The sequence below is a fragment of the Erinaceus europaeus genome, chromosome 21 (genome assembly GCF_950295315.1).
Source record: "Erinaceus europaeus chromosome 21, mEriEur2.1, whole genome shotgun sequence".
NCBI lineage: Eukaryota > Metazoa > Chordata > Mammalia > Eulipotyphla > Erinaceidae > Erinaceus > Erinaceus europaeus.
The window spans coordinates 37,905,149-37,929,421 of NC_080182.1; the positions used below are offsets into that span (position 1 = coordinate 37,905,149).

At 36.2% G+C, this 24,273-nt stretch overlaps 1 protein-coding gene across 4 annotated transcripts in view; it reads right to left on the reverse strand.

The window, feature by feature from the left end:
* The window catches only part of TBC1D5 (TBC1 domain family member 5), a 504,373-nt gene that overhangs the window by 248,394 nt on the left and 231,706 nt on the right, over nt 1-24,273 (reverse strand). For all 4 annotated transcript variants that reach the window (XM_060180867.1, XM_007529715.3, XM_007529708.3 and 1 more), the window contains one exon: nt 2,971-3,040. In XM_060180867.1, coding sequence (XP_060036850.1) covers nt 2,971-3,040 — 70 coding nt within the window. The remainder of the gene's footprint in view (nt 1-2,970; nt 3,041-24,273) is intronic.

The window sequence follows — 24,273 nt, forward strand, 5'->3', positions numbered from 1 at the left end:
TAGTCTCAGATTGTGTTTTTAGTTCCCTTTCTGAAAAATAACACTAGTTATTTTTCCATATTGCTGGTACATTAATAAAACCTTCCTTCTAATACCTATACAGTAGAGCATTATTAAAGAAACTATGGTACCAAGGGTTAATAATGACAAGAATGATGACATTGACTGAGAGACAAAGGCAGCTAATATTTGTTCAGCATTTGCAGTATGACATTTTCCTATTAAGTCCATATAACAAATGTGTTTTATTAATCCCACTCTAAAAGTGAAGAAGTTGATATTAAGCCTTATTCAAGGCATTCAAAGCATTTAGAGTCAAGATATGATCCAATTCACTATGTTTACTATATTTAGGAATTACATAAACAAAAGAGAGAACAAAACAACACGCACTATAGTGTCCTCTTGAAACTGACCGTCCAAGGCTACAAAAATATAAATAATGGACAGTATAGATTTAGTTGACAATTCAAACGGAATGCAAAAGTTAACATAACCTCAGTATCTGTTGTGAATGGCTACACACACTGAGAGTTATCTAAGACTGAGGCAATAAGGTTGTTAAGTTATATGAAGAGTGCCCAGAAGAACTATTTGTAATACATTGTCAAGGCTTTGCATGTAGATTTTTTTTTAAGCATGTCGATTTTTAAAACTTTTATTTTATACATATCCATCAGTCCTTCCTTATGGAAAGGCTGCAGATTAGCCATTATAATATCATGTCTAAAGGACAAACTAAGGCTAATCTTGGTATGGACACAATCGTATAAAGCTTGAGTATGCTGGCACTAGGCTGGCAGAATTGTCTAACTGAAGAAACAGTGAGGTTTCCAAGCGAGTTCAACAATACAGAAGGATTGTCAGACTAAAGGACCAATTCTTGGGTTTTGTCAGCTAAATAAACTTAATGTGAAAATATACCCCCAGTGCTGTGTTTTCATGAATTTAGCATCTCAGTCTTGTCAAATTCAAAAGTAAGTTCATTATAATTTAAGAGCTATGGTCCACTGAGTTAAAAAAAAAATGTTGATTTTAATTTCTCATCTTAAATACTAGGGTAATATTTAACAATAATACTGGCCACAACTATATAAAGCTTACTTTTATATACTCATTTATTTACCTGAGACTATTAACTTGCCTTTTTAATCACAATAAATTAATATACTAACATGACAACAGCTACAGGCATGGACACAAAAATATTTTCATTAAAAACACTTGCATTTATTGTGCAAAGTTGTATTAGTGGTTCATCTTCAAAATACAATTGTCATTCAATAAAATGAGAAACTTTAATCTTCAAACCTTTCAAAAGAAAAATAAATCATGATAATACTGTGCCTTGTTATTGACATATTTCTCTTTATATTATGCCATTACTTATTATAATTAACTAAACTACAAATGTAACTGTAAAGTTTAATTTACCAGTGAAATTTATATACATACTTAGGAAATTTCTTTCCTTTGAAATACAGATATCTTTATTTTCCTTTTGTCTTGCTTTTCCTTGTATTTACATCCCATAATTATACTGCTACCGTAAGTTTCAAATACATGTAACATTCCTCCGTTATATACCAAACATATGTCACATTCATTTTTTTATTGGTGTAACTAGCTATGATGTGCTTAGAGAGAAGATTTTACCTATAAAGTAGTATTTAATTCTAGGCTTTCTATTACTCAGTAAGATTAAAAGAAGAATTTGGGGCATTTCAACATTTATGAGAAAGGATGGACACAATGGAAGTATAATGACAACATATGAGCTTTGCTGCTGTGACCAGCATGGGAACATGAGCCTTCTGTAGTCTCATGATACATGAGTGGCTGGCCATTTCTATAGACCCCAAATAGTATAAAGCAAAGGTGTCAAGTGTTTCAGTTAGTACCTCATTTCAAAAATTCATAAACAAATCATAAAAAATCTGTAGCCTTTACTATATTCTTATTGTTTCCTCTATACTAGACCCTATCTTAGACATTAAAAAGTTACCTGGGATTTCAAGAAACAGATCCAATTAGGGATACAGAATATGTATTCAAATAATAGTATTAAAATTATAAACATAAATTCCATGTTAGGTATATGGATTGTTAAAGCTTGATAATTAAATGAATTTCCAAGTGTTTTTGCATATTACAGGACCACTAGATAAGTATCAGGATTAATAAATATAAGGACAGTGTACCCAAATTAACACATTTCTTGAAGATTCTGCATAGTATCTCAAACAATAAAATATATCATTGAATCTTTACTTTGTTCCTAAAAAGTAAACCTAATTTTATATTACTTTGGTTCAGTATTTTAATTTTAATTATTAATGAAATAACTTTAACCATTCTTTCTAGGTTTCCTTGTTATGAAAGCACAAAATCCATAAACATTTAATCAAACAAATTCAAGCCACTAAGAGAATATTAATAATAGAGTAAGTAAGATACATGTTTTCTTAACTAGTGTATCCTTTAAAAAAAAAATCACTAACTGAGGTATAACTTCTTTGTTTGCTGTAAAGGCAAATGGGATATGAACAACACTTAATGTAACCACAGATTACATTTTATATTCTCATGGATGCTTATAAATGATATACTCCATTTTAGTAGGAAACTTAAACAAAAGGAAGCTGTTAGCACTATAACAGATATACTGGAAAAACAAAAATGGATTATAATGAAACTTAATACCACATTCATGCTAATTACTCCACTACAGGATAACAATAGATATCTGAAGTGAATTCAAGTTCACAAGAACTTACAATATTACATTTTTGTTACTTAATATGTGCAGAATAACTGTATATGAAAATATCCTTTATATTTTCTCTATTTTCAAAAGCAGTTAGTAGTTCCTTACTGTTCTAAGATTATAGTCTTATAGTTCCTTACTATTCTAAGATTACAGTCTTGTATCTTGTTTGTTGTTCTACAATATCATGTAATCATACCTACCTATAGGAATTAAAAGTCCCATCAGAATCTAAAGTAGCATTTGTTCTTCTTCCATTTTTATTTGAATCACCTGGGGGGAAAAATTGAAATATTTCATTGAGAAGTTACTGTGGAAAAATTCTGTGCAAGAGTGAGTCACAAATAATACATTTCTTGATCTGTCCATCAAGTATCATTTCTAATCTGAACCCTGTAGGCAACACTTGCTAAAATACAAGTGAACAACACTTACAACTTAAAGCATCTATTAACAGAACAAAGTAAAGGACAGCAGAGGTATTACTGACAAACACGCAAGTGAGTAGCCACTTAGTGATTACTGCTTACTGTAAAAGAATCCCGAGTAATCTGTCCTGACTTCGATTACTGAAAAGAGAGCAGACAGAGAACTGATGTGGATGCTCTCCTCTCTCCAGTTCTCCACACTCAGGAATTCGGTGTCAGGAGGTGGTAGAGTAATTCAGGAGACAGTGACCAATGATACACTACAATGAGCTTATAATATTCTTTACCATTGCCCCCAAATGTTATAGTCTAATGGTGGACAACAGTTTGGCATTTAAAAAAAATTTAGAACAATATTACAAAAAGATATTCCTGACTCCTTTAAAAAATGCATGTGTTTATGATAGACATCTAATAGTTTAAATTTTTATTTATTTTTATTTTTATATTTATTTATTCCCTTTTTGTTGCCCTTGTTGTGGTTATTATTGTTGTTGAAGCTGTTGTTGGATAGGACAGAAAGAAGTGGAGAGAGGAGGGGAAGACAAAGAGGGGGAGAGAAAGATAGATACCTGCAGACCTGCTTCACTGCCTGTGAAGTGACTCCCCTGCAGGTGGGCAGCCAGGGGCTCAAACTGGGATCCTTACACGGGTCTTTGCGCTTCTCGCTATGTGCGCTTAACCCGCTGCGCTACCACCCAACTCCCAATAGTTTAAAATTTTAAATGTGTACCTTATGAAAAACTTTTAAGTGGTGTATACAGACATATTTGAATTATAGTGCTGTACACATTAAACCTATGCAATATTATAAAACAACGTTATTTCAATAAAAATTTAAAAGGAGAAAATAAAACGCATATCTCAAGCTGTGCTATATTTACATGATTCTACAGTACAGGATTAAATATATAATTTAATATTTGAAACAAATTAAAAAGACCGGGATCTGATTACATTTTATACTACTCATTCCTGTAATGTAACTTCAAACATCAGGTTATATACATTTCTATAATATTTAAAGCTTAATAATTTAATGATTTATCCAATTTTAATTTATACTTTTAATCCACTTTGAACAGTCTACGGTGCCACTAGAGATCATCACAGTGGTCCTGGTTAAAGTCAAATAGTAATTATAGAGCTTTCATGTTAAAGATGAGATTATTTTTAATTATTGAGTATAGTACTTAAGGTACCATACTTATATAATTATGCTACTCATTAAATGGTTATTGAAAGCTGAAATGTAATTTTAATGACAGCTACCTATTTTTCTTTACACATTTCATAGTTGACAGATTAGTCAAGAATGTTGCTTCTCTTCAAAATGTTTGCAGCTGTGTGAAGTCGTTAGGTGGGTGAGAACTGGACTGAGCCCAGGTAGCGAACTGTTATGTTATGTCTATTCTTTTCTTAAAGTACACATTCTCAGGTTTTCTTTTCAATAATTAAACATTCTAAAATGGGTTCTACCATTGAAAAATGTTGACACAGTTTGCAGAGAAAAATAACCCAAAATAATACAAAAGCACATGTTTAATCAGTCTAGCTGGGTATTTTTTTATTGATTCATTAAAGCGTGGATATGATAACTCATACATTATGTACTTCAATTAAAAATTAATATTTTTACAATAAATAAACTAAGATAATTTAAGGAAAATTAGTATCTGTCTTGTTAGATGAAAAATTCTTTCAGCACATGTTATTTAACAGCTTGCAGACATTTCTGTGAAACATCCAAAATCAGCAGAGTAAGTATATCATACATTTAGAATGTAAACTCTTTTTCTCTCTAACACTAAAAATTATGATTACTTAAATACATAAAGTCTCACAAATAGAACATTTCTTCCCTTATGGTGACACTTAATAAAAGCATATTGGAAAATATTCCAAAAAAATATTCCAAATTTCTAATAAACAGACTTGGGCATTTTAAAAACAGATTTTGCCATCATAGCATATTAGTATAAAGATTTTCTACCTAATAAGGAAAAAAATCATATTTTTTCTCAAAAACAAACCAAATAAGAAGTACAATTGTTTCTACTAAACAGCACTAATGAAAAAAAATTTCAGACTTTGCCTTATAAGAGGAAAAAGCAATAAAGTTTTGAAGCGGGAAAAAAAATGGCTTTGTTCCTTCAATCCTCTAGTTGAAATTAATTATAGGAAATGTTTATGAAAACATCTGTTCCTCACAGTTACAAATTCTTGATTTTAGTATAGGCGATTGCAGAGCCTTGTTTTGTAAGGAAAATATCTTCTGACTGAAAGGTTAGCAACAGAATAGACGGAATTGGTAATTCTGGAAAAATGGTGTGTAAAGTGTGCTATATTCTATAGAGATTTTCATTTACGTAAAACATTAAAAGGGGGCCTTAGAATTGGTAGTTAGAAGAAATCAAAAACAAACAGAAAGCCTGATCTTTCACTTCAGATATTAATGGTAAAGGAAATCTGTAGTAGAAATAATAACTGAGGATTTTTTTAAGTGTTATTTTACCATCAATCTAATTCAGAGGCATGTCTAGTAAGCTAGGCATTTATTTCATCAAAGATTTCCTAAGTGTAATGCCAATACAATCATGAAAAGTTGTGTAGTATTCCCTAAAAATAACAACAGAGGGTGCAAGAGAGTTTAATATGATGTTTGCAGCTTCCTAAATCTTGAGCTAAGTGGTCAAATAACCAGAACTATACCAAGGATGCAGAGGCTGTTTTCAGATACGGCTTGACAGAAGCATGCAGGGACATACTCATTATTAAGATGGTCTTAAACAAAGAACTGTAAGTGTTCACAAAGTACTTGAATATAATCCATTTACTTGCTTGAAAAGTCATTTAACAATAAAATAGAATAAGTTTTAGGAATACAACAATGACTTTAAGATGTTTACTATTTAGTCAGGGAAACAGCCAGTATATTTTAAGTAAATGCATAAACTATGTACTACATACTACATATAACATACATATTACTATACACATGCATAATATCACACAACAAGCTATATATTTATAGAAATAATTTATCAATTAGTTATGACCACTGAGTTTGAAATTTACATAGCACATTTATTTACTGGCTAGTATGTAAATTCATAACATGAATTCAGTATATTCACAACAACCACAAGTTACTGAATTTGCAAAAAAAACAAAAAAAATTCCAGTCACATTGTTTAAAATAAGGATAGAAAGAGCACAGTGTTATCCAGTAGTATTTTTTAATGTACATGTATCTAAACTTTTGAAGCCAAGACTATGTATAACTAAAAAAGTTTTAGAGTATCACATAAACGTATGAATTCCAAGAATTCCAGAATAAACTTTATCTCTAGTTTTAGAGAAATGTCCCCAAATTGGTAAGGATTATCTTATAGTACCTGTGTGTGTGTGTGCATGTGTGTGTATGTAGAGGGGGAGTTTTGACTCAAACTAAGGTGAAACAAAGCCATGGAAGCCACATTTTAGTTGGGATAGATTGATATGTCAAAAATCAATAGTAAGGAGCAGCATAAGGATCCCAGTTGGAGCCCCCGGCTCCCCACCTGCAGGGGAGTCGCTTCACAGGCAGTGAAGCAGGTCTGCAGGTGTCTATCTTTCTCTCCCCCTCTGTCTTCCCCTCCTCTCTCCATTTCTCTCTGTCCTATCCAACAATGATGACATCAGTAACAACAATAATAACTACAACAACAACAATACAAAAAGCAAGGACAACAAAAGGGAAAAAAAGCAAATTAAAAACAAATCAATAGTAATCAAGACCTAAAACTTTAAATATCTTCAGAATGAACCAGCATCACTACTATAATGCTTTCTTTAGATTTAAAATCCTAGTCTAAGCTAATGACTGAAAAAATCCCCCGTGGGGGTCAGGCGGCGGCACACAGTGCACACACACAAAGCGCAAAGACTCGCGCACGGATCGTGGTTGGAGCCCCCGCTCCCACACTGCAGGGGAGTCACTTCACAGGCACTCCTGAAGCAGGTCTGCAGGTGTCTACCTTTCTCTCTCCATTTCTATCTTCTCTCAGCTTCTCTCTGTCCTACCCATCCCCAAAATCACCTGTGAATTAAGTATCTTGATAATTTGACACACAGAAAAGGTAAAGCTTAAAAATAAGCCTCACTAGTGACTATAGTAGGCACGAAGGCATTTCAGGAAATAGGGGGAAAGTCTCTGGAGACTATTTTTGCTAAAATCCAGGGGCACCCATTTGCTTTATGAGCCAATGCTCAAATACATTCAAGTGTGAGTATTCAAAAGAAAAGATTCTTGGACTGCAGAGACGGCTCACTAGGTAGGGTGTGTGCCTTATCATGTATGTGGCCCAGGTACTAGCCTGGACACAATGGAACGTCTCTGCCTTGCTCATGCTGCTGAGTGGAAAGGCAGCCAGGAGTTGTGAGATCGCACATATGCCAGGGCCTGGCTCAGTATGTCCAAACAAATAAAACATCACGTGTTTCTCTGGGTTCTTCAAGAGACCATACAAGTAATCAGCCATCAAGCATGCAGATGAGGAAAGGAAGAGATTTTCTAACAGTTGCACACCTCCTATATACGTAGAAGTAGTCCCCTCAAAAAAACAGAGTAACTCACTCACACGGCTCCTGAAGACATTTTTTTTAATTGGGGAGGAGTGATGGTTTCCCGTACACATGGGTACAATTGCTCACTTCCCATGGTATGTGTCTGCAGAACTTTCTCAACCCCATCTTCGCTCGTTCACTCCACTGTGCACCACGATCCCAACACCCTCTTCATGCCCGTCTCACCCTTCTTGCCCCCTCCTGCCGCCTGAAATCTCTGCTTTGGTGCAATACACCATAAAGCTAACTTTCAATAAACACAGTCAGACAGAGAATATTTGCAAGAAAAAGGACTACCAGTTAGGGAGGTTACCAAAGAAAGCTCAGTAAGTGAAGTGAAGGGTATGTAGATTTGAGTCCCCATAAGGAAACTGGGCCTTGTAGGGAGACACCTGATTTGAGATACTCTCGCATCTTCCAAGAAAATCTGCATCCTAACTTAAGGGCCCTTGCCAGGCGATTGGCCTTTTGCCAAGGACATATTTTGGGGTGGTAGGCTTTTGGTCCTCGACTCAGGAAATTGTGCATTCCCCCATTTTCTTTACTATTGTCAATTTACCGACATTCTGATGGCTTAGTGATCATATTTAGTTTTCTAAATATTTTCATTTTTTAAATACAGAATGCCCAATTTTTATGGAAACTTTAAAATAAAAAGCATTTAAAGGAACAACTTTATTTTAAGGAGACAATATCTTTATTATTTCTATTAAATCATTCATAGAATTCCTTGCAAAAGTGACACCAGCAGAGTGGTAAATATACAGTATCTAACTTTTATCCACCCATGGAAACATTAAAAAGAAGTAACTGTCAGAAAAATCTTTGAAGCAACTCTGAAAAATAGTCAAAGGTATAAAAAAAATTTAAACGGGCCAATGAATCAAGAAAAAGGGAACCTGAAAACTCTGTTGCTTTCACTTGCCCTTGCCTACCCAGAACAAAGGAAATATTAAAAAGGGAAGCCAGTAGGGGCTTGGCAGTCGTGCACCCGGTTAAGCGCACATAGGATGATGCACAAGGATCTGGGTTTGAGTCCCAGCTCCCCTCCTGCAGCTGGGACAAATCAGGAGTGATGAAGCAGGTCAGCAGGTGTCTGTCTTTCTCTCTCTTATTTTCCCCTCTCCTCTCAATTTCTCTCTATCCTATCAAACAAAATAGAAAGAAGAAAAAAAAAAAAAAAGGAAAAATGACCAGGTGCAGTGAACTTGTAGTATTGCAGGCACTGAGCCCCACCAGTAACCCTGGAGACGAGAGAGAGAGAGAGAGAGAGAGAGAGAGAGAGAGAGAGAGAAGGAAAGGAAGAAAGAAAGAAAGACTTTAAGTCAGACTGAATCCAAGAATTAAGCACCAGACATGACAGTAGCAACTTCAATGACTTTTACTGGGACTAAAGTCTGTTTCTCAGTCCCCACCCCCTTTCTCTTCCAACACAGTAGCAATGCAAGACCTAATTATATAACTACAATGTTACCGTGGATAGATGGTAATAGATATTGGGTTATATAAAACCCTGGTGAATTATGGGTTGTTGTTTTTTTCAATTAGGAAATGAAGAAAAAGGAACCCTATTGTATGAACATTGTATGAAGAATCTATTTCATTTTCTCTTTCTTTAATCTACAATTTCACAAGTTTATGCAATGTAACAGTGGCTAACACAGAAAGACCTGTATTTTATGAAGCTACATTTGTTGCAGAATACTGGCCATTGCACCACGTCTGTTTTCCTTCCCCTTTGCATTGGGCATATAGCAACCTAGTGATACGTCACATTTCAGTTTCTGCTCAAATTGGGAATTTGGTGGTATTGTGAGTATCATTCATGTATTGATATTAAATTGTTTCCACTGCTTTAAATTTACTTTTCTTCATTTCCCATGGACTAGAACAAAGGCCAATAAACAATCGGTAATTCAGGCACAAAGAGTAACTATAGACAAAAAGAAAAAGAAAGAAGATACTAAGAATTAATGACTGTGAAAATTGTAGTACTCATATTACTGGTGGGAATGTAACAGCATAGTCACATATACTCATATACTGGCGGGAATGTAACAGCATAGTCACAAATACAATTCGGGAGTTTGGCGGTATCACAGAAGGTTAAGCACATGTGGTGCAAAGCACAAGGACCAGGTAAGGATCCTGAGCCCCAGGCTCCCCACCTGCAGCGGAGTTGCTTCACACGCGGTGAAGCAGATCTGCAGGTGTCTTTCTCTCCCGCCATCTGTCTTCCCCTCCATTCTTCATTTCTTTCTGTCCTATCCAAAAATGATGACGACAATAACTACAACAATAAAACAACAAGGGCAAAAAAGAATAATAAATAAATAAATATTTAAAAAATACAATTAGCCACCAAGAAATGAATGAATAAGCCATGTATAATATAGTGAACATTATCCACCAAGAAAAAACGAAAAACTTCCTGCTATATGTGAAAATGGGTGAGTCTTAAAAAAAGTATGCTATGTGAAATGTTAGGCACAATCACATGATCTGAATTAAAATAGAGGACTCAGCTTCCTGTTTCAGATGTTTCACGTTTTCTTCACTTCCTTTTTTTCTTTATTGCGAACATTCCTTTCTTTTGATAGAAATAGACAGGCAGAGACTGAGAGACAGAGAATGAGATTTAGAAGTCAACAGTGAAGTTTATCCCAAGGAAGTAGAAATCTGGACTCGAGCCTGGGTCATGCATGTGACAAAGCATCACACTATCCAAGTAAGCCGTTTTGCCAACCTGTAAGCATTCTGCAAGCTGAGGATATTAAATGATTCAGTTACTTGATAGCTCTGCATTATATTTTTCCCTTGTATGGGCTAGACCAGAGACTGACAAACCATGGCCTGTGGTCAGCTGAATATAAACAAAGATATATGAAAAAAGCATATATGAAAGAGAGAGGAAAAGAAAACTGTCAGGTCTGGTAGAAGGTGTTACCAAGGACTGCAGGAACTTGCGTGCACTGGGGCCTCAGGAATACAGGTTAGTGTTCAAACAGACTAAACTCTAACTTGCAGGCCCTGTGTATCAAATACTGAAATAGAGTTATACCCATTTGTTTATGTTCTAAGGTTGCTTTAAAAACACTATAATGGGAGAGTTGAGTGATTGCTGATGTCCTCATAAAGCATGCAAGTCTAAAATACATATCACACTGAACCTGAACACAACCTGTTCAATCATAAATAGTATGTTCAGCTTTCAAATATTATGTGAACATGTGTGATATCCTAACTTTAAGATAGTATAGTACAAATTCTTCCTCCCTGTCTCTGTGCTACTGTTGTCAGATATTTATATGTGCTATAAACACACAGTACAATATAGCTATATTTGTTTCAGAGTTTTTTACTGTGCTTGAAAATAACAATTTTTATTCTTTTTATTTGAGAGAGAGGAGAGAGAGAGAGAAGGGAAAGAGAAGAGAGAGACACAATAGCACTACTCAGATCTAGTTTGTAGTAGTGCTGGGTACTGAACCTGGGACTTCAGAGTCTCAGGTGTGAGAGTCTTTCACATAACCATTATGCTGTCTCCACAGTCCAAGAATGAAAATTTATTCTTCTTTCATTTATTCTACTTTCAATGCTCTTCATTTTTTATATGCATTAGCATGTTCTTTTTATATGTATTAGCATGTTACCTGATAACCTTCTTTTAACATTTCTTGTAGGGTTGGTCTGGTTGTTGATAGCTTACCATAGATTTTGTTTACTGAAGAAACCCATTTTTCATTTTTTAATTTTCCCTTCATATTAATTAGTGGTTTATATGACTAAAATTAATAAGAGTGTACATAAACACCACTCCTACCACCAAAAGACTGTGTCGCATCTCATCCATCCCCCTGCCACTACCCCCCCCCCCCAGAAGCCGAACTTCCACAATTGCCCTCAACCCAGAGATTTTTACTTTGGTGACCTACTCCAAATTCAGTCCCAAATATTTTGATAGCTTGTGTCTTCACTTTCATTTGTTTCCAGAAACATCTGAATTTCTTGCTTGAGTGCTTCATTAACACAGAGGTTATTAAGCAGCATGTTGTTGAGTTTCCAAATTTTTTGACTTTAAGTAATTTTCTGTTGTTGAATGTTAACTTTACTGTGGTCTGAGAAGATACTTGAGATGATTACAATGTTCTTGAATTTGTTGATAATGTCTTTGTGGCCTAACATGTGGTCTATCCTTGAAGATGTACTGTGTGAATTTGAAAAGAATGTGTATTCCAGTTTTTTTGTGGTGAAAAACTCTGAAAATGTCCTAAGGTCTAGTCTGTCCATCTCTTCATTTAATTCTCATTTCTTTGTTGATTCTCTGCTTCATTGATCTAAGTGTGAAAGTGGGGTGCTGAAGTCTCCCACTATTATAGTACTATTATACTATTGATGTATTTTTTTAGTTCTTTCAGTAGGGGTTTGATGTATTTAGATGGGCCTTCATTGGGTGCATAGATGTTAATGTTAATAATTGTTAAATCTTCTTGGTTGATTGATCCTTTAATCATTATGTAATGGCCTTGCCTATCTTTTATTACTTTCTTTAATTTAAAGTCTATTGTGTCAGAGATGAGAATGCTCTTCCTGCCCTTTTTGTGGTCCATTAGTCTGTATGATAGTTTTCCATCCTTTCACTTTAAGTCTGTGTTTGTCTTGTTGGGTCGGGTGGGATTCTTGCAAGCAGCATATCGTTGGGTTGTGTTTTCTGATCCATATTCCCACTCTGTGCCTTTTAATGGGTGAGTTTAAGCCACTGACATTTATTGATATTATGGATTTAAGGTACTACAGTGCCATTATTCAACAATTTTTTATTTGCTTTGATATAGGGCAAGTATTATGGTGATGTTCTTGTTTATAAGAGGTCTTTTAGAACCTCAATCAGGGCAGGCTAGGTGATGGTTGCATCCTTTAACTGTTGCCTGAGAAGGTTTTGATCCCTCCACCTAGTTTGAAGGAAAGTCTAGCAGGATATATTATCCTTGGTTGAAACCCTTTTTCATTCAGGGCTCCACAGATATCTTGCCATTCTCTTCTGGCTTTTAGAGTCTGAGTGGAGAAGTCTGCTGATAGTCTTATGGGTCTTCCCCTGTATGTAACTTTTTGTTTTTATCTTGCAGCCTTTAGGATCCTTTCTTTATTTTTACTTCTTTTCACTGTAACTATGATGTGTCTTGTTGTCTTTAGGTCTGGGTTGATTCTGTTTGGGACTCTCTGGGCCTCTTGAATCTTAATATCCTTTCTATTGTTGAGGTCTGGGAAGTTTTCTTCTATTATTTCCTCTAGGATATTTACTTCCCCTTCCTCTCTTTTTTCCTCTGGTAGGCCAATTATACAAATGTCACTTCTTTTGAGATAATCCTATATGTCTCTGTTGTTTTCAGTTTCTCTCAATCTCTTTTTTGAGCTCTTTTACCTCTTTCTTAGTTTTCTCTAGCTCATCCTCTGTCTGGCTAATTCTGTTTTCTGCTTCTGTTAATCTGCTTTCCCTTCCCTCAGCTTCTTTCTTCAGTTCAGTTATAGTATTAGCTTGTTCTGCTGATTGGCCTTTTACCTCAGCTATTTCAGATTTCAGTTCTCTAATTACCTCAAGGTGGCTAGTATTTTCCTTAAGGGTCTCATCTGTTATTTCCCTAATTCTGATAGCTCTTTCCTCTATAGTTGTCTTCATTTCTGTGTTTATTAGATTTATTATTTCTTGCATACTTTTCTTATCTTTGGTGACTTCTGATGGATTTGGAGTTTCTTCTGGGCTCCTGTCTTGATTCATTGTAGTAGCAATTTTATTTGCTCTTGGTTTAAACAATTTTTTTTTAATTGATGTGGTTTTTATTCTTCTGTCATTTGTTGGTTATTGTGTTTTGAGTACTAGCCATGCTATACTAAAGACGTCACAAATACAGTCACAAACCTCAGAAATTACAACAATAGCAAGTGAAGCAAGGATTGATGCAGTTCAACCAATACCAGTTAGCCAAACAACACCTCCAGTCCAGGAAAGAAATAGCAAACAAATCCAAAAGAAAGAGAAAGGAAAAAAGGGAAAGGAAGAGTAGACAATTATGCAAATCTACTGTACACTATAAGTTCTAGGGATAGCAAGAGGAGAAAGGAAAGCAGAAAAGACAGACAGACACACACCACACATACACACACACACTTCACTCCAAGTCAGATTTCTTCCACAAAGTAATTCACAAACAAGTGTCAGTGAATTCAGAAGGCAAAAGAAGGAAGAGAAGAAGAAGAGGGGGGGGGGGGAGAGCAGTTTAAGGAAAGAAGGTTTTTTTTTTTTTTTTAGCTAGGAGGAGAGAAAAAGGAGGGTGGAGGGATATGGGAGAGAGAAACAAGTTCCTCTCACAATGGATAGGACAACCAGTTAATTAACCATAGTTAATTTTGGTCAATCTGAAGAGGAGGGAAAAGGGACACATGTATATAATAATAGTAATAATAAAATAAGATAGAGTTAAAAAAAACCCTAACAGTCAGTCTGCAGCTTGGAGCACTCCAGATTGGCTGCACACAGCCTGAGCAAAGACAACTAATTATAAGAAATATAAAAAAAAAAAAGAAAGACAGAAAAAGAAAAAAGAAGAAAAAAAAAACCTCTAGGTAGTCTTTCCCAGACAGGGCTCAGGCTCTGATTGGCCAGGTATTTTGTCACTCAAATAGAGATCTAGCCAGAAGAGAGAGAGAAAGAGAGAGAGAGAGAGAGAGAGAGAGAGAAAACAAACCAAAATAAAAGGTTTGGACTGACACCCCGGCTGTGCCAGGAATTTTGGTAAAGAAAATAGCTCCACAGGAAGTCTGCAAGGAGCAGCTGGGATTGGGGGGAATGGTGAGTTCAAAAATAGTGAAGCCAAAGATTTTCCTTTCTTTGTCTGTTTGGCTTTTGTTTGTCAGTGCAAGAGTGGATTATAGGACTCTTTTTTGGTGTCACCCTGACTACCCCCTATTCCCCCTTTCATGGATGTGCCAGTTATCCTACCCTCTCAAGAGAATCCCAGGATGTAAGCCGTTTTATTTTTTGGAACTCACACCAGGCGTTGTTTCCAAGCTGCCATCTTGGCTCCACCCCTCCCATTTTTCATTTTTTAATGATATTTTCTTTGGTTACTGAATTTTGATTTGAGATTGGCAAAACAGCTCACTTGGATAGTGTGCTATGTCACCATGTATGATTCTAGGTTTGAATCCAGCCCCTCCCTCTACTGAAGGAAGTTTCAATGTTTTAGTCTCTCTATTGCCTCCACCTTGTCTATTTCTATCTAAATCAAAACAAATCTTGATTTGAAATAATTCTTTTAGAAAATTAAAAATATTGTTTTCATACTTTTAAGGAGAAATCTACTTTTAATATCTTATTGTTATTTATATGTATGCTAGTGTGTTATTTTATTGTTACTATAATAACAAATTTTTTCTGACTGTATAAGAATTTTTGGACCATTTTATTAGTGTGAACATGATATGACTACATTTTAGAGTTACATTAATTTATTTCTGTATTCTAATTTTCCTCTCTCATCTTCTTAGAATTATGTATGGTCTAGTGTCTGTCATTATTTTGAAAATTTATAAGCCATAATTTCACTGAGCACTACTTCTAAACCTCTCACCACACTTCTTTTAGGATGACAAGTACTACTGAATTTTGTCATGGAATTTTTGGGTGTTATGTTGTTCATTTTCTGGTTTGAGTAATTTCTACTGGGCTTGTCTTCCAGTTTATAGATTCTTTTTTCTCTCTGACTTTTTAAAATAATTGATGACTGTCATAGGTATTATAACTGTGTTTTAAATTTATAAGATTTCCATTCAATTCATGAATACAACCTTCATTTCTCTGCTAAAAATTAGCCACCTGAAGTATATGTAGCCCTATTTTCCCTCCAGAGTCTTTAACATATTTAAGTAACAGTATTTAATACTCCTTATGATACAACTCCAACATCTGTTATATCTGTCTGGTTTAGATGATTGCTTTTCCTCTTCTAAGTGTGTTTTCCCATAGTTTTTTTCATATGCTTTGTAACTTTTCATAGTTCTTATGAATTACTCTATCAGGTGCAGATAATAGAAACCAAGGTAGTTTTTATGCTTAGAAACAAGCATTAATTTTGAGAAGAACTGTAGCACAATAGTATGAGCTAATCTAGTTAGGAGTTAAGTTTGAAGTCTCTTGTTGTGGTTCCCATTAATCCATCACAGGCTGAAAATTCCTATAGTGACATCTTCTGTTGGAAATACACTCCTATTAACCTATAGTCTTATAAATCACTATTTAATCAATATGAGAGGGTAAAACGGATTGAATGTCTTGAACTTTTTGATGCATAGACCCCAGTTCTGAATATATGTTCCTTCAATCTAAGCACTTAAGGTTTCAAATTGGTAACCTGATTGAATTTTAACAGTGGGCTTAAACTGTTAATACATTTCTAATAATGGCTTTAAAAAAATTAAGTCACCTGTAATCTTAGACCAGGGAGACCAGAAGCAACTGGTCTTTTCAGTATATAAGATACAGTTATTTGTAAATAGTATTAAATGACATAAATCATCGTAAGGTCTTACATGGTACAGTAAATCCTAACCATAGGATTTTCAAAGTAAACCAAACTCCCAAATAACCTGGTTATAACAATAACTATCTACTGCCTTCTTAAACTCTAAGACAGGAAGAACCTCCCCCACTTTCTATAAAACCTGCATTTCTCCCAGTCCTGGAACCTCTGGGGCCTGGTTCTTTTTCCTTCATGCTTCTCTTGATCTACACCATTTGATGCTGTATTTGCTGACATCAGCCAAATCAGTGCAATCAGTACCATCTCAACATGTTTTGCTTCAGATTTTGTCCAGAGATGCCAGGTGTGGGATGTCAACTCTCCAGCTCCATGACTGGTGAGACCTTTCTAGCTCATGGGACTCCTTAATTCCATTTTGGGTGGCACACTCCCCAAAGCCACAGAACCTAGACAGATATAGACCAGGGTACATGAGATAGAGCACGTGTGCACATATATCCATAAGCTAGGGGAAAATATAGACCTTAAAGTAAAAGTGCACAATAGTTTGCAGTGACTCAATAAGTGCAACAAGCAAGGAAAGACCTAAAGAGGGCACCATAAAGTACTTAATCAAACAGACTGTACTCAGACCTAGATACCCACCTCATCCACTTCCTACTTCACTTGCCTCAGTCACTCTAAGGCTAACCATGTCAGATTAAGCAAGGACTACAAAAGCATAAGGGCAAGTGACTGGCATCCTTTAATGACGGCTCTCTTGGTCACTACCAGGCCACCCCGTCATCTGGAGCCCTAGTCAGGGAATCCTGGGATTCCCACACAGACATGATGGGCCTAGACCTCTAACAGATCCCTCTCGCCACCATCACTGGTCATCTCCATCAGGAACAGCATCAGCACTGTGGACTTGCTTGTGGGTCGCTACAAGACCTTGCCCTCAATGTGGAACAACAATGGTAGGGACTGTCCCACTCTCTGAAGGGAGGCTGGGTCAACACACTCTGCCATTGGAGGAGACTGGTCATGAAATGAGTGCAGCCTAGAACGTTCCTAGCTATGACCACGGAATTCGAGCTCAGACCTACAGGGATGCAGAAGTTACACAGCTCCTGTGCTGAATACGGGCCCTGGATGGGGTTTCATTAAATCTGTCCTAGGTGAGCACTGTATCCCTAGGTCTCAATGATCCTTCGTTTCTCCTGATATGGTTATTGTTGCTGTGGATATTCTTGCCCCTCCTCTAGGACTCTAGACTTCCCTCCATGATTCTACTAACCAAAGGGGTTGCATCAGTACCCTAAGACAACAGTGATAGTCGCAGTGCTTCAGATAAAAAAAAAAAGGCTTTGTTCAAAAGAAAGGAAGAAAAAGAGAAAGAAAGGAAGGAAGGAAGGAAGAAAGTTCAAATGGAGTATATTGCACCATCTTCTGTGCTGGATACACTTCCCCTGTTCTATACCAGAGAGGAGGTTTTCTTTGATTGGCTGGAGGAATCCATGAATAAAATCCCACTAAAGAAGGAGGGAAGTCTTCCTGTATTGTAACATGAAACCCCCATCCCCAACCCTGCAAACCAAGCAGATCAAATGTTCAGGCTTATCTTGACTGTTCTGGACCAGATTAGTTAGTACTTGCACCTTGCCTCTCTTGACAAGATAAGAGGTAGTTATTTCACCCTAGACCCTGGGCCCATTCATTCCTCTGCAACTTAAGCACTCAGTGGATGTAGGGTTCAACAAGGATACTGAGCTTAGTGGTTGTTCAGCTTTATATTACTGGAATCTGGGAATGCTGTTCTCTACATCTCTGAACTGAAATCAAATGCCAACTTAACTATTTTCATGTAAGTATATATAAGGCTTACCATACTAGCTTGCTACTTAAGGTCACTTACTCATCAAATATCTAACTATAATCTTACTGTTAAGCAGGCAATGGGTGACAAGAAACCTTAATTCTGCCAAAACTAAACAGGTAACTAATATCAGCATTTTCCCCTGTTTCTTTATTGGGGGAGGGAATTCATGGATTCCAGTAGAGTTGCTGGCACCTGAGTATAATCACGCCTCTCCCCGTTGTAGGTGTCAGCAAAATAGTCTCACCTCCAACATGGGTCCTTTTCCACCATCACACGCAGGATTCCAGATCCCCCACTTGCCCTCCTTCTTCAGAGTCCTTTGCTTGATGTGATATATTAATCTGGTCTAAGTCTCACTCAATGTGTCCTCTTTATATCCTTGTTTCTGAAGTTTTGCCTATGAGTGAGATCCATTCTGTATTTACCATTCTCATTTTAGCTTGCCTCACTTAACACACTTCCTTCAAGCTGCATCCAAGATCTGTTGTTAGCCAGTTGGGTTGCTTCCAAGTTTAGGCTACTGCAGATCATGCTACCATAAACATTGGTGTGTGGAGAGCACTTCCAATGGGTGTAGTTCTTTAGGAAACATCCCTTGGAGGGGAACTGTTGGATTATAGGGAAGGTCCATTTCTAGCATTCAGAAAAGTCTCTAAACTGTTTTCCATAAGGGTTGGACCAATTTGCATTTCCACCAGCAGTGGGAACTTACCCTCCACATTCTCACCAACACTTCCTATCCAACTGCACGACATTTTCACAGGTTAAAGTGGCATGTCATTTTTATTTGCATTTCTCTAATAACCATTGACTCTGTGCAGTTTCCATGTATTTGTTGGCTCCTTGGACCTCTTCTTTGATAAGGATTCCTATCCATGCCCTTGTCCCACTTTTTAATGGAATAGTATGATTTTTTCTTAATGAGTTTAGTGAATTGTTCATATATGTTAGTTATTAGTCCTTTGTCTGATTTGTGGTATGTAAAGCTCTTTTCTCAGTGTGGAACTTGCATTCAATATTATACTCAATGGTGAGAAACTGAAATTTTCTCACTTAGATTTAGACAGGGCTGCCCACTATCACTGCAACTGTTCAACACAATGATGGAAATCCAAGCCACAGCAATTAGGCAAGAGTAAGGAAGGAAAAGCATATAGATTGGAAGAGAAGTAAAACTCACTATTTGCAGATGATATGATAGCATACAGAGAAAATCCTAAAGAATTCACCAGAAAACCTCCTATACATTGTACAGCAATTTAGTAATGAGGCAGGTTACTTTGTTTATATACAAAAATCAGTGGCATCATCCATGAAAATACCAGGGAACAGCAACAAGAACAAATATAGTAACTGATCCCATTTACTAATACCAGTTTTAACAAAACTCTTTATTGAAACAAGTTATGCAATTTCTAAACATAAGAGTCAGTGCATTCAAGTTATGGAAAATATTTAATTACATCTATTTTTAGTTAGGTTTAAAGAAATAATGCAGTTTAATTAAAACAACATACTTGTAAGGCAACGTAGAGGCCATAGATATGAGTAAGATAAAATGTATCTCTTATTTCTATAATACTTTTGTACTAAAAACAATTCAAATGTTTAAAAACATGCTCAGTAATCTCACTATATGGGATTAGAGAAAATGTTAAGGCATGAGTTAATGAATAAGAATCACTTTTCAGGGGCTGGGTGGTGGCTTACCTGGTTGAACGCACATATTACAATGCACAAGGACCCAGGTTTGAGCCCCCAGACTCCACCTGCAGAGGGAAAGCTTTGCAAGTGGTGAAGCAGTGCTACAGGTCTCTCTCTGTCTCTCTTCCTCTCTATCTTCACCTTCCTTCTCAATTTCTGCCTGTCTTTATCCAATAAATAAAGATAATAAAAATATTTTTAAAAAGAAAGGAAAAAAACACTTTTCACTGGAAATATATAAAGTAAAGGTATAATGCCTTTGGAAAAATGAAGTTTTCTTTGAAAGTTGGATCATATTAGTTTATATATAGCAAACAACAGAAAAGCATAGGGAAAACAAATGCAGGATGATATATCAGATTATTTTAGAGAGCTGAAATAACTCTTTAAGTTCAAGAAGTAATCACTCTTGCCCAGATACAACATCAGTAAACTAATACTTAGAAAGCTTCCTGTTGGGGGCTGGGCGGTAATGCACCAGATTAAGTGCACATAGTATGAAGCCTAAGGATCCTGCTTCAAGCCTCAAGCTCCCCACTTGCAGGGAAGTCGCTTCACAAGTGGTGAAGCAGGTCTGCAGGTGTCTCTCTTTCTCTATCCCTCTTTATTTCCTTTCCCTTCAATTTCTCTCGGACCTATCAAATAAAATGAAAAAAAAATGGCTACCAGGGAGCAGTGGATTTGTAGTTCCAGCACCAAGCCCCAACAATATCACCAGAGAAGGGGAAAAAAAAAAAAAAAAGAAGAAAGAAAGAAAGAAAGCTTCCTGTCTCTGTAAATATTCCACCTGAACAGGAAAACAGCATATCATGTCATGCAGTTCCCAAATATCAAACCACGTATGGGCTCTACAGATATTTATTTCCTTGTTCTGTCTCATTCTTACACAGTTGTGGCCATATACACACTGGTATTTTTCTCTTCCTTCTTTTTTCTCCAGTAAAAACTCTGTCTTCCATCTCATTACACAGTTATCAGGACAGAGCCTATTTTATGTGACGCTGTTATCACCTATATTATCTTCTTCAGACATTTTTAACAATACAGTAATATGTAATAAGGAATCAAGAATATCTAGCTTGCAGAGAGTGTGATCTACTTTATATCTGTATCTCTGACACTCTAGTACTATTCAGTCGGAGATTCTAAAGACTGAGTTTTTCAGTATGGTAGACAGAGTTCCCGGGAATCAGGTACTTGAACCAATTCTGCTCATACAAGAAGTTAAAGTATGGGTGTTGGGTGGTAGCACAGTGAGTTAAGCACACATGGCGCAAAGCGCAGGGACCCGTGTAAGGATCCTGGTTCGAGCCCCCGGCTCCCCACCTGCAAGGGAGTCGCTTCACAGACAGTGAGAAGCAGGTCTGCAGGTGTCTGTCTTTCTTTCCTCCTCTCTCCATTTCTCTCTGTCCTATCCAACAACGACAACATCAATAACAACAGCGATAACTACAACAACAATGAAAAACAACAAGGCCAACAAAAGGGAAAATAAATAAATATTAAAAATAAAAAAGAAGTTAAAATATATCTGTCAAATAAATATGTTATATGAAGCCAAAAAACAGCCTGAGAAGAAAATCAGATGTTTGTGAGAGTTAATCACTATAATCTACACATGTAAGAAAACAAAGTAAGGAAGCCCAGGGCTCAAAAACAAACTGATAAAGCAAAATAGCAAGTAAGAGAGCGTTCTAATCTTAATGGGTCTAAGTATTCTAATTTGACGCATTCAACTTTCTACATCTATGATAACAATTACTTTAAACTGTGTTTTTTTTCCAAAACAACTTCTCTTTCAATACTTTTATTTACTTACTTCCATTTCAGTCAACCCTTCTCTTCACAGGTTGTTATTCCCTGGATACACGAGTATATTTAATTACTTTACAGGCATTTCTAGTTCTGGTCTCATTCATTTTCCTCACTAAGACAAAAAGTTCTATCATGCTATCTATCTTGCCTAAATGATAAAATTTGAATTAAAAAAAGGTGAAGTTTTCCAAAATTTTCAGTTTAGTATATTTACACACTCCACTATTGTTCACTTCAATATAATTTCTGAAAAGAAAAACGGAAAATGAGAGATTACTTATACATTTCTTAAATATGCAACTGTTAAAAAAGTTAAAGAGAGAGATTATATAGAAGTGCTAGTAGTCACACAATAATAATCTCCAATGTCGTAGTGGGTCCAAGAGTTTATTATACTAGCATATGCATGATTCAATCTTTTGATTCAAAAAGCACTATACATAGAGTTATAAAAAGCTCAGAGACCTGGAATCAGAAATGCAGTCTAGGATAGATTATTCAGACTAATATAGAAGTCTTGGCATGAATAATAAGAGAATTGTGGCTGATCCATACAACAGTTGGATTATGAACCAGAATATGCAAATCAGGTAACTATTTATGATAATTATTAAAATGTTAACTTGCAAATAAAGCACAGAAAATGACATTCTATAGTAGGTTGATTCAAGCACAGTGTAGGACAAGACAGTATAATCAGAAGTGTACATAGCTTGCCTTATGCGCTACTCCGGAATGTTAATGCCAAAGAAATCAAAACACGTTTTAACTTTACTTACTATTAGGAGAACTGGCCATTAGTTCTTTGCACCCATCGACCTGCTTCCATGTGTACACATGGACACACTCACATACTTGTGTCTAGCTGACGCTTTGTTTATGTTTCTGAAGGTTTGTCTATGTATTTGCTGTGAACTTTCCTCAAATCCAAGACTTGGAAATCTCCTACAGGTCTATATTTGATATTGTCCAAGTCACACTGACTTATTTCTAAAATACTTTCTTTTAAAATAAGGTCTCCATAACACTCAATATAACCCTAGCTCTTTAGAATCATATCTATTTATTTTTTACCTGGGTATGAGAATACGTACATATACATATACATATACATGAATATGCAAATCAGGTAACTAACTCTCTATATGAGAGAGGGGTGGGGAAGAGAGAGGAGGAGGACGAGGAAGCAAACCAAAACATCAATCTAGTACACACAATGCCAAGAATTAAACTTGGGATCTTATACTTGCGAGTCCAATGTTTTATCCACGGTGTCACCCCCCAGGTCATGCTGCATACATATGTTTTAAAGAAGAATCATTGTTGTCCAGACTTTATAACACAATCCATTAATTTCTGCTTTCATGTCTACTTCAATAGTTCTGTAAGTATCTATTTATGAAGTTACATTTATTGAGGAAAGACATAAATCAAGGTTTTGAAGTATACTGTGCATTCTTTTTCCTTGAGTACTAGTTCAAATCTAAACTCCCAGGCAAAGAATTATAGAAATGATCTCCTGTGTTTCCCAACACTCTTTCTAGAATCTCAAAATGCCTTTGTTTCTGATCACATCCATTCACTTTTTTTCTATAATGTTTTAGTTTATCCTCGCTATATATGCTTTCACATTCTGTTCCACTGACTTTTTCTGTAATGCTTCTAATAGATATTTTACTTTACTTATAAAATTTATATATTTCCCAACACTTTCCTCATTCTTTTCTAACCTACCCACACATTTCTTTTAATATACTTCATGACACTTAAAAAGAGCTTGTGGATATCTAGAGGTAATAGCTGACACAAAGTTGCTCCCACTCAAAAATTTAAAAAAACAAGGATTGACAACAAATGAGCATAGCAAACCTTGTCAAAATACAGTTGAAACATTCAGAGAAGCGGTTAGCCTCGGCGGACCAGGCGGTGGCACACCTAGTTAAGTGCACACATTACAGTGCTCAAGGACCCGGGTTCAAGCCCCTGGTCCCCACCTGCAGGGGGAAGGTTTCACAAGTGGTGAAGCAGGGCTGCAGGTGTCTCTCAGTTTCTCTCTGTCTCTATCTAATAAGTAAATAAATAAATAAATAAATAAAATTGGGAAAAAAAAAGCGGTTAGCCTCAGAAGGGAGCTTGGCGTTGGCATTGTGAACGAGGGGTGTGAAGAGCTACTGGACAGAAGTTAGGCACAACAGAAACCTCCAGAGGCAGCAAAGGCCAAGGTCAATGAAGCAGGTGATTCACTTAGTCCATTAACAGGTGATGTTAACCCCAACTCAGACATTGTACGAGCTGAGTTCCCTTACAGCAATAATAACAATTATTAATGACAATTGGTGAGGCTTTTTTCCCCCTCTGATGTGATCCTTGATATCTTTTATAGTATGAAATTGTGTCAACATAGCACTTTCTCACAAAAACTGCTTCCCTGCACCCAGGCTCACCACAGTGACAGTGAGAATACAAATAAGGAATCACCATGGTGAAATGTGACTCCCTTTCAAGAGTTTTTGCTAGTTCAAAATTCTGTTTTAGTACACTTAGAAAAACTTC